The sequence below is a fragment of the Crocodylus porosus genome, unplaced genomic scaffold (assembly GCF_001723895.1).
Source record: "Crocodylus porosus isolate Cpor-Errol unplaced genomic scaffold, CroPor_comp1, whole genome shotgun sequence".
NCBI lineage: Eukaryota > Metazoa > Chordata > Crocodylia > Crocodylidae > Crocodylus > Crocodylus porosus.
The window spans coordinates 6,748,412-6,761,833 of record NW_017728928.1 but is presented as its reverse complement, the minus strand read 5'-3'; the positions used below and the strand labels follow the sequence as shown (position 1 = coordinate 6,761,833).

General features: G+C 44.5%; 1 protein-coding gene across 3 annotated transcripts in view; it reads left to right on the top strand.

Moving 5' to 3' along the window:
- The window catches only part of RAB11FIP4 (RAB11 family interacting protein 4), a 182,196-nt gene that overhangs the window by 165,773 nt on the left and 3,001 nt on the right, over nt 1-13,422 (top strand). For all 3 annotated transcript variants that reach the window (XM_019542429.1, XM_019542431.1, XM_019542430.1), the window contains 10 exons: nt 1,180-1,371; nt 2,136-2,270; nt 4,242-4,277; nt 5,442-5,541; nt 6,337-6,440; nt 7,041-7,181; nt 8,550-8,631; nt 9,917-10,054; nt 10,472-10,630; nt 12,752-12,895. In XM_019542429.1, coding sequence (XP_019397974.1) covers nt 1,180-1,371; nt 2,136-2,270; nt 4,242-4,277; nt 5,442-5,541; nt 6,337-6,440; nt 7,041-7,181; nt 8,550-8,631; nt 9,917-10,054; nt 10,472-10,630; nt 12,752-12,895 — 1,231 coding nt within the window. The remainder of the gene's footprint in view (nt 1-1,179; nt 1,372-2,135; nt 2,271-4,241; nt 4,278-5,441; nt 5,542-6,336; nt 6,441-7,040; nt 7,182-8,549; nt 8,632-9,916; nt 10,055-10,471; nt 10,631-12,751; nt 12,896-13,422) is intronic.

Below are 13,422 nucleotides of genomic sequence, written 5' to 3'. Positions count from 1 at the left end.
GGAGACGTGGAGCCCTAGATCCTCTGCCACGTGAGAGTAGGTTGTCATCTAGGGGGGCCAGCACTAATGGAGGGAATGGGACATTGTGCCAGGGTGTGTTTGAGACGTGCACCACCAGCTCCTTCCACCTTCTCCCTCTTCGGCACCTGCTGCTGCGTCCGTGTTAAGCTGAATCCACCACCAGCGTCAGCTCTACAGACTGTAGAGAATCCTCGTCCGGAGCAGCTTCCCTTAAGCAGCCAAGCAGGCTGTGGGAGCCTAGCTCCTTTGAGCTGCCCACTTCAGGCGCAGGGTTTCTGCCATGCCATTCCAGCCCCCTGGATTCCCGAGCAGCCAAAAGGAGCAAGCTGCTGTGAGCTTTCCTTCGGGGAGCTGAATTCTAAAGCTTCTGACCCGAAATGTTTTCTGTCCTTTAGTGGAAACTTGTGCCGTGGCTAAGCATTTGCACTCTTGGGGAAGCAAAGCTGGCATTCTAGTTAAACCAGAACCTGATTGGAAAGATGGTGTTCTTTTAAAGTGAAACAATTTCCCTGCCTTCCCCCCCACCCTCCTCTTCCACCCCCAGAAGCATTATGCTTACTCCCTATTAACTCCACGTGGCCTTTTTTAGTACACACGGTGGAGTAACCTAGTGCATGCAAAGAGTGCTTGTGCAGAGAGGACAACATGGAACAGCTGATATGCAGTAAATTCACACCTGAGCATAGTGTGTGCTGACTTGCCCATGTGGACGAACCCTGGGAGATGGAGTTGGGAGACTCCAGTTTCATTCCTGACTGTCGCTGACTTGCTAGGACCTTGGGTACATTGTGTAATCCCTCTCGCTGTCGGATCTCTTCCTCCTCCTCTTTGCAAACCTGGTTTCTTGTTAGACCAATTTTCTTAAAGTGTTTTCTGATCCTTTAGACTTTTTCAACCAGTAGGCAAGAGAGAGTGGTCAGAAAAAAAAAATCAATGCAGGCAGGCGGCATTAAAAATATTATAAGCTAGAGCAAAGATGATGCAACACTGTCAGTGTTCTCTGGCATCCTTTCAAACGCATACAAGTACATGATTCTCTCATTCATGGGCTGTTTTTTTACTGTGATAGCAAACGGAAGTTTGTGACTTCCTGAAAAGGTTGAGAAACTTCATGTTAGAGGACTAAGAAAGATGACCTCTTCTGATGTCTTGTTCCAGGTCAAGTCCTCACAACCCTTCTGCAGCTTCTGACCTCTCCACCTACTCCACTGCCTCCCTGATCAGCAATGAGGAACAGTTTGAAGACTATGGGGAGGGAGATGATGTGGACTTCACTCCCAGCAGCCCGTGTCCTGATGATGAGACCAGAACCAATGCCTACTCTGACTTAGGCTCATCTGTGTCTTCCAGGTTGCTGCTTAATTTTTATTTGTTTATTATATCTTCATTTTCCTCTGCAGGGGCCTGTCTTGGAACTGCTTGGTGTGCCCTACATGATGACTGGTCGTCTTAAAATAAAAATTCATTTCTGTCCCCAAACCTATTGGCAGATGTTTTCCCGGTGAAGGAAGACTGCATCTGATGAAGTGAACTTAGAACACAAGCTTTCATGAACCCATAAATATAGAAAATCTTAGTAAAGTTGCATATCTACCCTGCCGCCTTCCCCCGCAAAAGCCACAGCAGAGATGTTGCTTCTGGCATCCATGGCATTGGGTTCTACTAAAGCCCTTGTAGCTTTATATATTCTAAGCTATAGATTTTGCAGCTGGAGTCGCTATCGGAAACTACCCGATTTAATTTTTTTTTAAAGCTGGAATCGGATTAGCACCGTGCTATCCCTGTAGAGAGCTCAGAGGTGACTGGTCATCTCCTTTTTATAGTGCTCCAATTTTGCATATGCTTAATATTGGCTTATTGAAAGCCATACTCTGTAAAGATGAGTGGGCTTGTCCTAGGAGCTCAGACAAATACAGCTATTGTAGCCCTGGGTTGTCTGACCACCTCTTTTTAAGTGTCTTCTGCAACTAGCCCTGATGGATAAAGCTACGATAGAAATGGTGTTGCATTTGCCACACATTTGCTACTTATGACTCTGTATGTGGTGTTCTGGTAAGAGGAAAATGAAACTTGAATCATGTTATCAGCTACCCTGTCTCCTTTTGTATATACAGTGCTGGCCAAACACCAAGGAAAATGAGGCATATTTATAACAGTGAGTTACTGGATGTCTACTGCTCTCAGTGCTGCAAAAAAATAAACCTACTCAATGACTTGGAAGCCCGGCTGAAAAACTTGAAAGCAAACAGGTAAGTAGCTGGCACTCTGTTCTTGAAAGTCATTTTGAGAAAAGGTGCTAACTAAAGAGGAGAAACCAATCTATGTCCAGTCGTTTTTCCTGTGGATGTTTACCCAGTATATCTAGTACTAAGACCCAGGCTGTTCTTTTAGAACAGCATTGGAAATTTTAAACCTTGCTATCCCATCTGATCTTAACAGGAACTGCTCCCAACCATCTAGAAAATATGTCTCCGGTGTTAGACCACTGATGCCCTCTTCATTTTAAAATATGTGAACAGTGGGGTCTCAAACTGCTGCTTGAGGCTGGTGTTGGAACAGCCTTCCCAGAGAAGTGTGGCGAGCATCCTAACCTTAGTAACAGTGGATTTACTAGTCTAGGTATGTGTCTGGGGAGCAATCCATCAAACAGGCACACTGACCTAATAAATGTCTGGGGCAGCTCTTTAGCATATGTATTGTCATGGCTCATTGATGTTGTTGATATGAGCATCAGCAGTGCTAGGACAGCTCGCCCTAGCTGAGGATTTGCCTCGTAATCTCTAGCTTCTGTGGCTTGACCTTGCAGCTGCAGCGTACATGCCTGGGAGGAAAATAGCTGGTGAGATTTTGTGCCCTGAAATCTGAAGCTGGCATTCTAGCAAGGGAAACTGGGTGAAAGAGCGCAACTGCTAAAAACCAGCATGACGGTGACTTTTTTTGGATGCCTCTGCATATTCTAGCTCTGCCCTGAAACTCCCCAGTGCTCCACCCACTTGTAAATCTCCAGACAAAGACTTCCTTGAGCTCCCAGAGTCTCAGACTTCCTCTGCTGATTGCAGCAGCTCATCCATGAACCTGTAGCTCCCCCTAGACGTCGAATACAAATGCTGCCTCATTCCATGTTCTTAGGGACAAAAAGACAATGCGCTGCACCTAGTCCCAATAAGAAAACAATAGCATGGTGTGTGTTTGTGAAAAAGTTTTAACTGCTGTTACGACAGCCTGTAACCTGATAAAAGTCAAAGCATGACTGGCTGGGTTTTTGATACCTTTGTAATGAGAAGAGATGTTGCAACCGCTGCCACCGCTGTGTTCAGAGAAAGGTGTTCTGTTTCAGTAAGAAATGAACCGTCTGTCTCTGATGCCTTGCCTGCTCCAAGGAGATAATTTAAATTAAAGAAAACTCTGTGCTTGTACAGGCGTATGCATTGCCAGTCATTCTGACATGTGCTACAGCCTAGTTTATCAGACGCGTTGAGAGCATCTGATGAAGTAGGCTGTCGCCTATGAAAGCCTAAGGCTTTCTGAGTGCATCTTCAAAGCACCACACTGCCCTGCTTTTCATCTGACTTCAGGCAGCTGACCTGGTTACATGGCTAGGTCCCTCTCTTGGAATGCGTTAGACATCTAAATACCAATTTGGGGATCTTGCCCTTGAACAGTGCTGCTTCTCCGAAACTCCCTAGGCAGGTGAAGTCCTTGCTTCTGAAAAGAAAAAGGATGATTTATTAAAACAGAACAAAAAATCTTGAGATACTTTATATTTTAAAGTCTATGGTAATTTTGAGGGATGTGTTGGGGAGGGAAATACTTCCATTCAAAAATCATCCAAAAGTTGGAAACTTGGAATAAATATGTCACTAACACTACCGGTACTTGCAGTGTTCCAGTTTCTTGCTTTGACACAAGCTGATGAAACCCTGTTTAATTGTAACAGGACTCTCTGTACTGAATACAGCATTTCCAAATTAATTTTTATTAACGATCACGGTGGCTTCTGGCTCTATGCCCACCTTCATGTTGCTAGTTCTTGAGGTAGTTTGTGATGAAGTTGTATGGTTTGCTCCACTAAATAATTGTTCAGGAATAAAAAGTCAACACTTGACTGTTACATGGTATACAGAACTCAGCTGGCTACTAAACTGTGGGACTGTTAGTGACTCTCATGTTAACCAAATAAAATACATAATTACTGTGTCATTTGTTCTTTCTCCATGTAGCCCCAATCGAAAAATATCAAGCACAGCTTTTGGAAGGTAAGAAATTGCATCTGCTTCCTTCTGGCTTATTTTAGTCCCTTTTTAAAATCAGCTCCTAACAGAAGTTTATGTAGATGGCACAGATTTAGGAAGGGTGTTTCTCTGGCATCAAGGAAACTAAATATGATGCATAAACAGAAGTGAGGAGCAGTTGTGTGTTTGGTACTGGAAATGGTTACAACAGAAGAATTACATTTTTTCCCCCTCCAATTTGCTTAGCAATTAGGAAGGAACCTTTTATGTTTTTTGTGAGTAGAAGAGGTAAGGAAGGAGATAACCAAGTATCTCATTAAGTTTTAAGCTTAACTTGGCTAACGTCAGTCAGATAGCGTCACAGCAAAATAGGGCTGGAAAAGACTGAAGGTCATCATCCATTCCAATTCCCTGCTCAAGGTAGGTGCATCCCTGTGTAATGCATCCCAGATAAAGATTTGTCTAACCTACAATTAAACTTCCAGTGAGAGAGGTTTCACAACTTCTGTAGGTGATCTGTTCCAGTATTTAACTATCCTTGGATAGAAACACCCAGTGTCCTGCTTTCTGGACTTCATGAGTAGTCCTTTGGGGCACCCTGCAGTTGGATGTAGTTGTTGGCAGTGGGGGTCTAGTTCTGTAAGGTAGGAAGAGCCCGTGGGCTAAAGAGTTGATGGGATTTGAGGGTATTCAGGGGTGTGAGAGAGCTTAATAGAAATAAGCCAGCTAAGCTGACCACTGGGTATTCTTGGGTGGGTTTCCCAGCCACTCCCTTCTTCAACTAAAGAAACCTGTGCTGCTTGTCTTGCAAAATTGTTGCGCTTCGAGGTTAACTCTGCCACCAAGCATCTTTGTAGGTCTTGTATGAACATGAACACACTGTAGCACCTAATTTGCATAAGAATAAACAGTGTTTTAAAGCATGTTAACTGGTTGTGGTGAGCCCTGTCTAAGGCTACTAGCAACAAACTCTGACATCTGAAATAAATGTATTTTTGTGGTGTCTGAAGTAGTAGAATTTAAACCTGTTAGTTAGTGTGGGATTAAAACGTCAAATGTATATGTATCCTTAAGCAGCTGTAAGTTATCCAGATATTTGCACCTTGAACGGCCCATGCTAAGCTACTTTAAAATATCATGGACTCCTACAAAATCTCATAATAATCCCCGCCCCCCCTTATCTTCCAGACAACTCTTCCACAACAGTAACTTCAGCAGCAGCAATGGCAGCACAGAAGACTTATTCAGAGATAGCATAGATTCTTGTGATAATGATATCACTGAAAAGGTGAGGAGCCTTTTATCATGATTAATCGATTTAATAGAGCCTTTGTTGGTTACACGTGTCTGCTTGAATGAGCCACCTAGAGTGGCTGGTGATCTCTATCAGGATCTCTGACTATCCCACAGTTAATGCTCACTTCCTTTCCCAAAAGAATCAGAAGAGCCTAACCTAATGTAGAAGCTAAGGAACTGATGGGAATGATGTGCATTTTAGCATGATTAATATATCAGTCTTTCAGTCATCAAGAAAATGAAATAAATCAGGTTTGTATTTATTAATTAAGCAAGGCCTCTTGAGGCTTAAATTTCCTATTTACAGCTACTGCTACTCATTTTTGTCGGGGGGCAGTGGAGGGGGGGCGTTATTATTTCATTGTATGTACTATAAAACCAAAGTGTGTGGAAGCTTAAGGCCAAAATGTTCAAAGCACATTTAAGTTCCCTCATTTTGGGGGGTGTTTGACTTAACACTAAATGTCAAGTAGCTGAGTGCCTGCAAGCCTGAAGTTGGGCCCAGTTTCTCAGGTTGGCCATCTAAAACTAGAGAGCACTCACTGCTGGCTCCTGTGACTTTGCCTTGCTGCAGCATCTTGCAGTTGCAGAACAGAGTGGAGAGGCTGAGGTTTTTTCTTCCAGCCTGGTGCCCTGGCCCGCTGGGTTGTATCCCCTGTCTGGAAGGCTAGTACTAGAAGACCCTTTCAGGGAAGTCCTGGCAGAGTACCTTTTGTATCTGGCTAAAATGTTCTTTTTAAAATTACAGGAAAGTGTGCGATTGACCCAAACCCTTATTCCTTTCTAGGTAACGTATTTAGAAAAGAAGGTGACAGAACTGGAGAACGACAGCATGACAAATGGAGACCTGAAGAGCAAACTGAAGCAGGAGAACACACAGCTAGTTCACAGGTAATCGAACATGCAGCTTGCTTCCTCTGTGCCGCCTGACTGCAATACCTCCACGGCCAGAGCTGTAAGGAGGCGAGCAGCAATATGGAAAATCCAATATTGCGTCCCAGTTGCTGAACTGTTTAAAAAAAAAAGAAAAGTGCAAACTTCCAATTGAATCGTCTGCATGTCACTGAGCCAGCGCCCTCACACCTCCTGACGCTGGGGTCTTGCTGAATATGTAGTGAGCAAAGACTCCTGACTACAGTTAGTAACGCAGTGGGGTGCTGCTGCCAAGCAAGGTCTGACTGACTTGTCTCCAGGCCTGTAAAGATGAAACTATGGCATGTGGTTTTGAAGAGGATTCTTTAGAGCTTTTGTGAGTGACATATAGGGGAGAACTTAAAGGTGATCTTAGAAGTGGAATTTACTCCCTTTCATACAACATTGACAAATAGCACAATAATAGAAACTAATGCTGCTTAACTTTATGAATCTGGGAAAGGAGAGAAACAAGGGAAGTGGCGAGTTCAGTAAAAAGAGGGGCGAAGGTGCTTTGACGTATCCCAGGGTGTTGGAGCATTCATGAAACCATTACCAAAATAATGTTGGCTTCCCTAGAGTTCACGAACTAGAAGAGCTGTTGAAAGACCAGGAGACATCAGCAGAACAAACCCTGGAGGAAGAGGTGAAGAGGCATAGAGAAGCATACAGCAAATACGAAAAAGAGAAAGGCACTGAAATTGAGCTGCTGAACTCAAGGTAATGCACTCGCTGGCTTCACTAGTGTCCTTCAACAATACCTGTTGTCTGGATTCATGCAGAAAACAGTGACTCTGTCCCTCACTCTTGTAGTTGGATTTGCTTCCACACTTGGTGCACAAGCCTCGATGGTGGTTTGTCGCCTTTGGTGCAGGTGGGTATATGGGTTAGATACTTGGAGCTGAAGACTCACTTCTGAGTTATGTGACACCCAAGAGCAGGCCTGGTGGTTTGTGTTGGAAGGATCCATGCCTGGAACTTGCCCTCTAATCTTTCCAGCTGCTATGCACAGACTCCTATACCCATGCAGAGCCCTGCTGGCAGATGTATCTTAGCCTTTTGGGGTATGGATACACCTAGCTTGTCCTCCAAACTCAGCTCTATTGCCACTTGTCCCCACACAACTTGCATTGTGACAACATGTATATGGTGTAATAATGAACATACGGTGTAAATGCATGCCCCTAAATGACTGCCTGGGCACCCAGCATCATTAGGATCAAACAGGAAAGAAGCTAGATAACCTCCAGCTACTGGTGTTGCAGGCTCACAGCTGCAGTGAGCCGCCAAAACATCCACCCAGACATTCAGCCAAGAGCCTTGCACCATGCTGTGAAGGGTACCAAGCTGTGGCTCTGACTCGCACTGAGGGAGAAAACTCTCCATGCTAGAGCCTCTGTAGGCCTAGAGAAATTCCTAGAGAGTAACTGGACTCTAACCTTGCCTGTATATGGATCCAAGGTATGTCCATTGTGTTCCCATCTGCAGCCAGAACTGGAAGGCTGTTGGCCCAGGACCTGGGGCAGTCAGTTGCCGACAGCAGCAAAACCCATGCAGAAAATGTATTGGAATGCTGTTAATGCAGCAGAGCCAGGCATTACATGTGTTGTACTTGTGTGTGTGTTCATGCAAGATGCTGCTTTTCAGCTGAAGCTGCCATTGGGTAACAGATGAATTGTATGTTGCTGCTGACTTCAATGCTGGAGCACCCTCTCTGCCATCATGTCATGATGCGTACGTCCATCTGAGTAGATTTACAACTTTCCAAAGAGAACTGATTTGCAACTGAATTGGGTATTTTTTTTTAGGGGTCCATTTCTTTCTGCTGGACTCTGTTCAGGCTCTGATCTCTTGCCTATCAGCTGGGTACCTAAATGCCAGTGTGGCAGCTGGGGCTGCTTTAAAACAAGAGTTAGCGATCGTGGTGGAAACCATGAAGAATCGAAGTAAAAAACAAAACAAAACAAAACACCTTCTGGTTATTTTATTGAACACGAATGGGTTTTTCTGGGGGTCTGTTTCTCTGCATTCCAGTTTCTCCTCGTAGAGATTTGTTCAGCCCAAGACTTACTGGTTTTCTTTGTACAGGGTGCAACAACTTGAAGAGGAAAATGGTGAACTCAAAAGTGCAGTCATGCGGCTGAAATCACAGACGGAGAGACTTGATGAGGTGACTAAACTGCGCTGGTCACATCTGTGCTGTTAATTACTGTCTGTCAGCTGTGGGGCTCATGAGGGCAAAACACTGCAGCTTGTCCATGTGTGTTGGGTGGGGGGTTCTTGTTTTGTTTTCTTAAACCTTCAGTGCCCAAAATAAGTGACTAAATGGAGCTAGATAAACTTTGGGTATCATTATCAAATCTAAAGGAGCATCAGTCAGAGCCAGACTGCAAAACCCACTGTTTTGGGTTGGGTTTTTTTCAGAGTTCACATTAAAAAACATTGTAATGGCTGGGTATATTTCTGTTCATGATGACTGAGATCAGATTTTAAGGGGACTAACCACTTAAAAAAGAAGAAAAGAATTGAACTCTTAATTATCGCTGCAAACCAGAGGTTTTACAGGGGATATGACTAGCATGAGGGTAGTTTAACTGTGTCTTAAAGAAAAAGGACACTTTTTTTTTTTTGGAAATTGTTTCTTTTGAGAGAGTGCCTCCAAGCATGTACAGAAATAGACCCCTTGTCCAACTCCCCCTGCCAAGTTCATTCAGACCGTTCTAGACCGCTCTCTGACTTCAGTTGCTCTTTGAAACTAAGATTTGATTAAGGATTTGGTCCTCTTAAGTGCTTGTTCATTCAACTCCTTCGTCTGAATATGGTTCTGTATGCGGACAGCTAGAAGAAGCAAGAACCCTAGGCTTTTTAAGCATCTGGGTTCAACATAGCTCTAGAACAGTGTTTCTCAACCTCTTAAGTAGCAAGTACCCCCTAACTTCTGAAAATTTTAATAAGTACCCCAACTTTCAATTTTCCAGGGGCTTCTATGTTTTCAGACTAATGTGTGTCATATGTTGGAAGAAGTGCTGTGTATATAAGGCCATGATATGACAGATGTCTGATCTGGTGCGGGTAGGGTTGCCACCTTTTACACCAGGGGTGCACAACTCAAGTATGTACCTGGGATAGAGGTGATGTTGGCCAAAGCTAGGAGGGCTCAATTATTCACCAAATTATTACTGGAGAATTTAAAGTGCCATGCAATGCATGGCTCACCAAATCTTTTGCCATATTTTTGAGAGGAAGAAGGAGCGAGAGAGAGAGAGAGGAAAAGAGGGTAAGAGAGTGTTGGGATACCTGCGTACCCCCAGGGGTACACGTACCACAGGTTGAGAAACTCTGCTCTAGAACAGCTTCATCTGTACTGACAAATGGAGTCGAGATGTAAAAGGATGGTAGTGAATCACTAGTATGGTGTAAATCAAGGTGGCCATAAAATGTCTCACTAACCTTAGGAGCGGCAACGTATGTCGGACAGGTTGGAGGACACTAGTTTGCGGCTGAAGGACGAGATGGATTTGTACAAAAGGATGATGGACAAACTACGACAGAACAGATTACAGTTTAATAAGGAGAGGGAAGCTACTCAGGAGGTGAGTGCTGCCTGTGCTGTGGGGGCTGATTCTGTATCTTTTTTATTGGTATAAATAACTGGGCTGGTTAGTACAAGCAGCAGGGCTGGGATGTAGCATAAACACAGTAATCCTGACCGTATCAGTGGAACTTCTCTCATTCTTCTCATAGTGCAGGAGTCTAGAGGCCTTGACCTGGGTCCCCATTGTGTTGGCTACTATGCAAATACATGGTACATGACAGTTCCAAGGAATAAGAGCTGAGGTGTTTGCTGTGATGCAGACAAGCTCAGAGGTATAATGTGTAGCCTCTGTTGCAGTGTAAACCTATGGGTGGGTGGGCAGATGGTCACTGCTAGAAAGTAGGTGATCAGTTTGTATGCAAACCAGTAGTAATGGCCTGCTGCAATCAGCCTAACTGTATTGATCTCCGTGCAGCTGATTGAGGACTTGCGGAAGGAACTGGAGCACCTACAGCTGTATAAGCTAGAGTGTGAGCGTCCCGGCCGGGGTAGAAGCTCTTCAACTAGCGTGAGTGAATTCAATGCGAAGACAAGGGAAGTCGAAATGGAACATGAAATTAAACGGCTGAAGCAGGTGAGTGGCAAGGGGCTTCCTAGTCTCTGAGTGCAGGAGTCAGGAGTTACCCACCAACGTGCTGTAAAAAGGCCCCATACATACTTTCAGTCATGTTCCCAGGAGTCATTCATTGCACCAGGAAAAAATGATCTTGTAATTTGCCCAAGTTACCTTTGCTTAAGAGGTTTGTGAATTCAGTACTTGCAGCGTAAAGTGCAATATGTCGACATGGGCACAGTGACTCAAGGACTGACAGTGGGATTCAAGATTCAGCCTATTGGATCCATTAGGATGGGTCGCAGTCACTTGTGCTAAACAAATTACTCCCATTAACTGATGTCAGTAGCAGACTGTTATCCTCTGTGATCTGCCTACTCGAGGGAGGATCAAGGCACACTGAGTAAATGTGCCACGTGTGCATGCATGGTGCCTCGCTAATGGTGAAGGCATAGCAGAGCTTAAGATGGGGGTCCTTTTGTGTAGGCATAACACTGGGGTTTTGCCGTAGACAATACAGGTGTGATTAGAACGAGTGACTGGCTGAGAAGTCCTAAAAATTGTAAGCTCACAATTTGGTGTATCATTCAAATTAAAAAAGAGAAGAGGAGACCCTGAAGGCAAGCCTGCAAGCAGAGAAATGGAGTGGATGAACAATGTGAAGAGCCTGCTTGATTGTTAACTAATCTAGGTATTTTCAAATGATTTAGTGTGGAAGCTAATCCACAGTTGGCATCCATAAGCATTTTCTACAAGACCCTACAGTATTCTACAATATGCTTTGTGGATGTTTAAGTCCTCTGACTTCCTCCCCCTCTTTCCCTTCCTTGCCCCCTCAAAACATACGGGCTAGGGACAGACATTACACATAAATGGGCTTAAGTGATCAGAAACTGGTTTAAACCTATAACAGAACATATGTTCAGTGCACATAAACCAGTTTGAAAATAGCTGAAACCAGTTTGAAATAAACCTGGTTCACTGTATCATCAGACTTAACTGATTTTGATTCCAACCGGTTTATGCAATGTCCATCCCAGACCCCTTTCTGGTTTAAGATAAACCAGACTCCCCTAGCATTCCAGCATGCTCTCTGGGCTGGGCAGGGATCTCCACAGCAAGGCTGGTCCCTCCCCTCTGCTCCCTGGCTGGATCTCTGGTGGAGACTGCAGGCACAGCAGGGTCTGCCTGGCTTCCCCCCCCACCCCCCATTGCTCACTGCTGAAGCAGTGATCCTCCCCTCTCCCACAGCACAGACCCCAGCCCCACAGACCTTAGGTATGTGGTATGCTAGCTAATGCTGAGGGGGGGGGGTGTGCGTGCACATGTATCCAATTTCACTGGGATGGGCAGACACAGCAGTTACTGCTTAAGGCTTTTTGGAGCTAATCAACAGGCCAGCTGGTAAGCTGTTTAAGAAGAGTTTGAAGTAATGGAGAGAGGCTGTTGTTTTGCTAATGGGGTGATGAACACAGTTATCAGCCCCCTGCTGGCTTGCTTGCCTGTCAGTTGATGCAGTATAAAAGGGAAAAGTATAAAGAAGCAGGGAGAGGGAGACTGAAAAGTTCAGTATCTTCAACAGATGCACTGCACCCCTCTCCTCCCCTTTGCCTCAGTACTAGCAGGAGGCTGGGATCTGGCAACACTCCTGCCCCTTGAGCAGCCATTGGGGAAAAGCTTGGGATGGTGCAGACAGACATCCCTAATTAAAGTCCTGCACTGAGGCCACACCTCCTCAGCTCAGCATTGTGAAAGGATGGAGGGCTGCTCTAGCACCCCCCACCCTCCCCCCCCAGCTTCTAGCCTAAACCACTACAAGCAAGTGCCTGCATTTCCTCAGTCCAGAGAGAATGTTTGTCCAGTTGCAAGTTGGCTCAGCCTGGCCAGGTTAGACTAACCTGCAAAGATTGAATCAATTCAAGCTCAGGCTTTTTGAATGTCTGTCCCTAGCTCAGTGTTTTGATCATTCTCAGAGTGGATACAGGTACTAGCTGTACAGTTGGAAAGAACAGTTCATGAAGATGAATAGTGATGCACCCAGCAGGCACAAGGTGTGCCCACATAACCTGAACTGCTGCTTATTTATCCTGAGGATTTTTTTTTTTAACTTATAACAGGTTGCAATATCTTTTCTTTTTATAGGAAAATCAGAAACTTCGTGACCAGAATGATGACCTTAATGGACAGATCCTAAGTCTTAGTCTTTACGAAGCTAAGAATCTCTTTGCAACACAGACAAAAGCCCAGTCCTTGGCTGCTGAAATAGACTCTGCATCAAGAGATGAGGTAATGCAGATGATGGTAGAATGATGCCAGCTGTAATGAGGTTCTCTGAGGGGGATGCTGCTAAAGTATCCAGTCTTAAGATAACCAATTGGCAACATACAATTCCACTCTTCAGGGAGCTGTGGAATATCATTGTAACATGAGCTACATGGAATCCATGTTTTTAGATATTTAGAAGAAACCAGCTCACTTCCTTGTAAATAAAACTGTGAGCTTTTGGTTTCTGAATGCAGTTTTTACAAGAATTTATATCGTGCTATCTAACCTTTTATCTAATGCTGTTGCCTTGGTGTGTTGCCTTCTGGTATAGGCCCCCTTTTCTTTCCGGTAAGTGACTGGGCCTATTACAGGTCTTTTAAAAAAAAATATGATCTCAGATTTGGTTTTGAGTTGCCCCAGCATGAATCAGTATAGCTCCATTAAAGTTGGTGGATTTATGGTACCTGACCCTCTGCTGAGGCTTTCCCTAATTCTGCTATTTCAAAGCTTCTCTACCCAAATCCATTCTATTGAGATTCGGTGAAGTA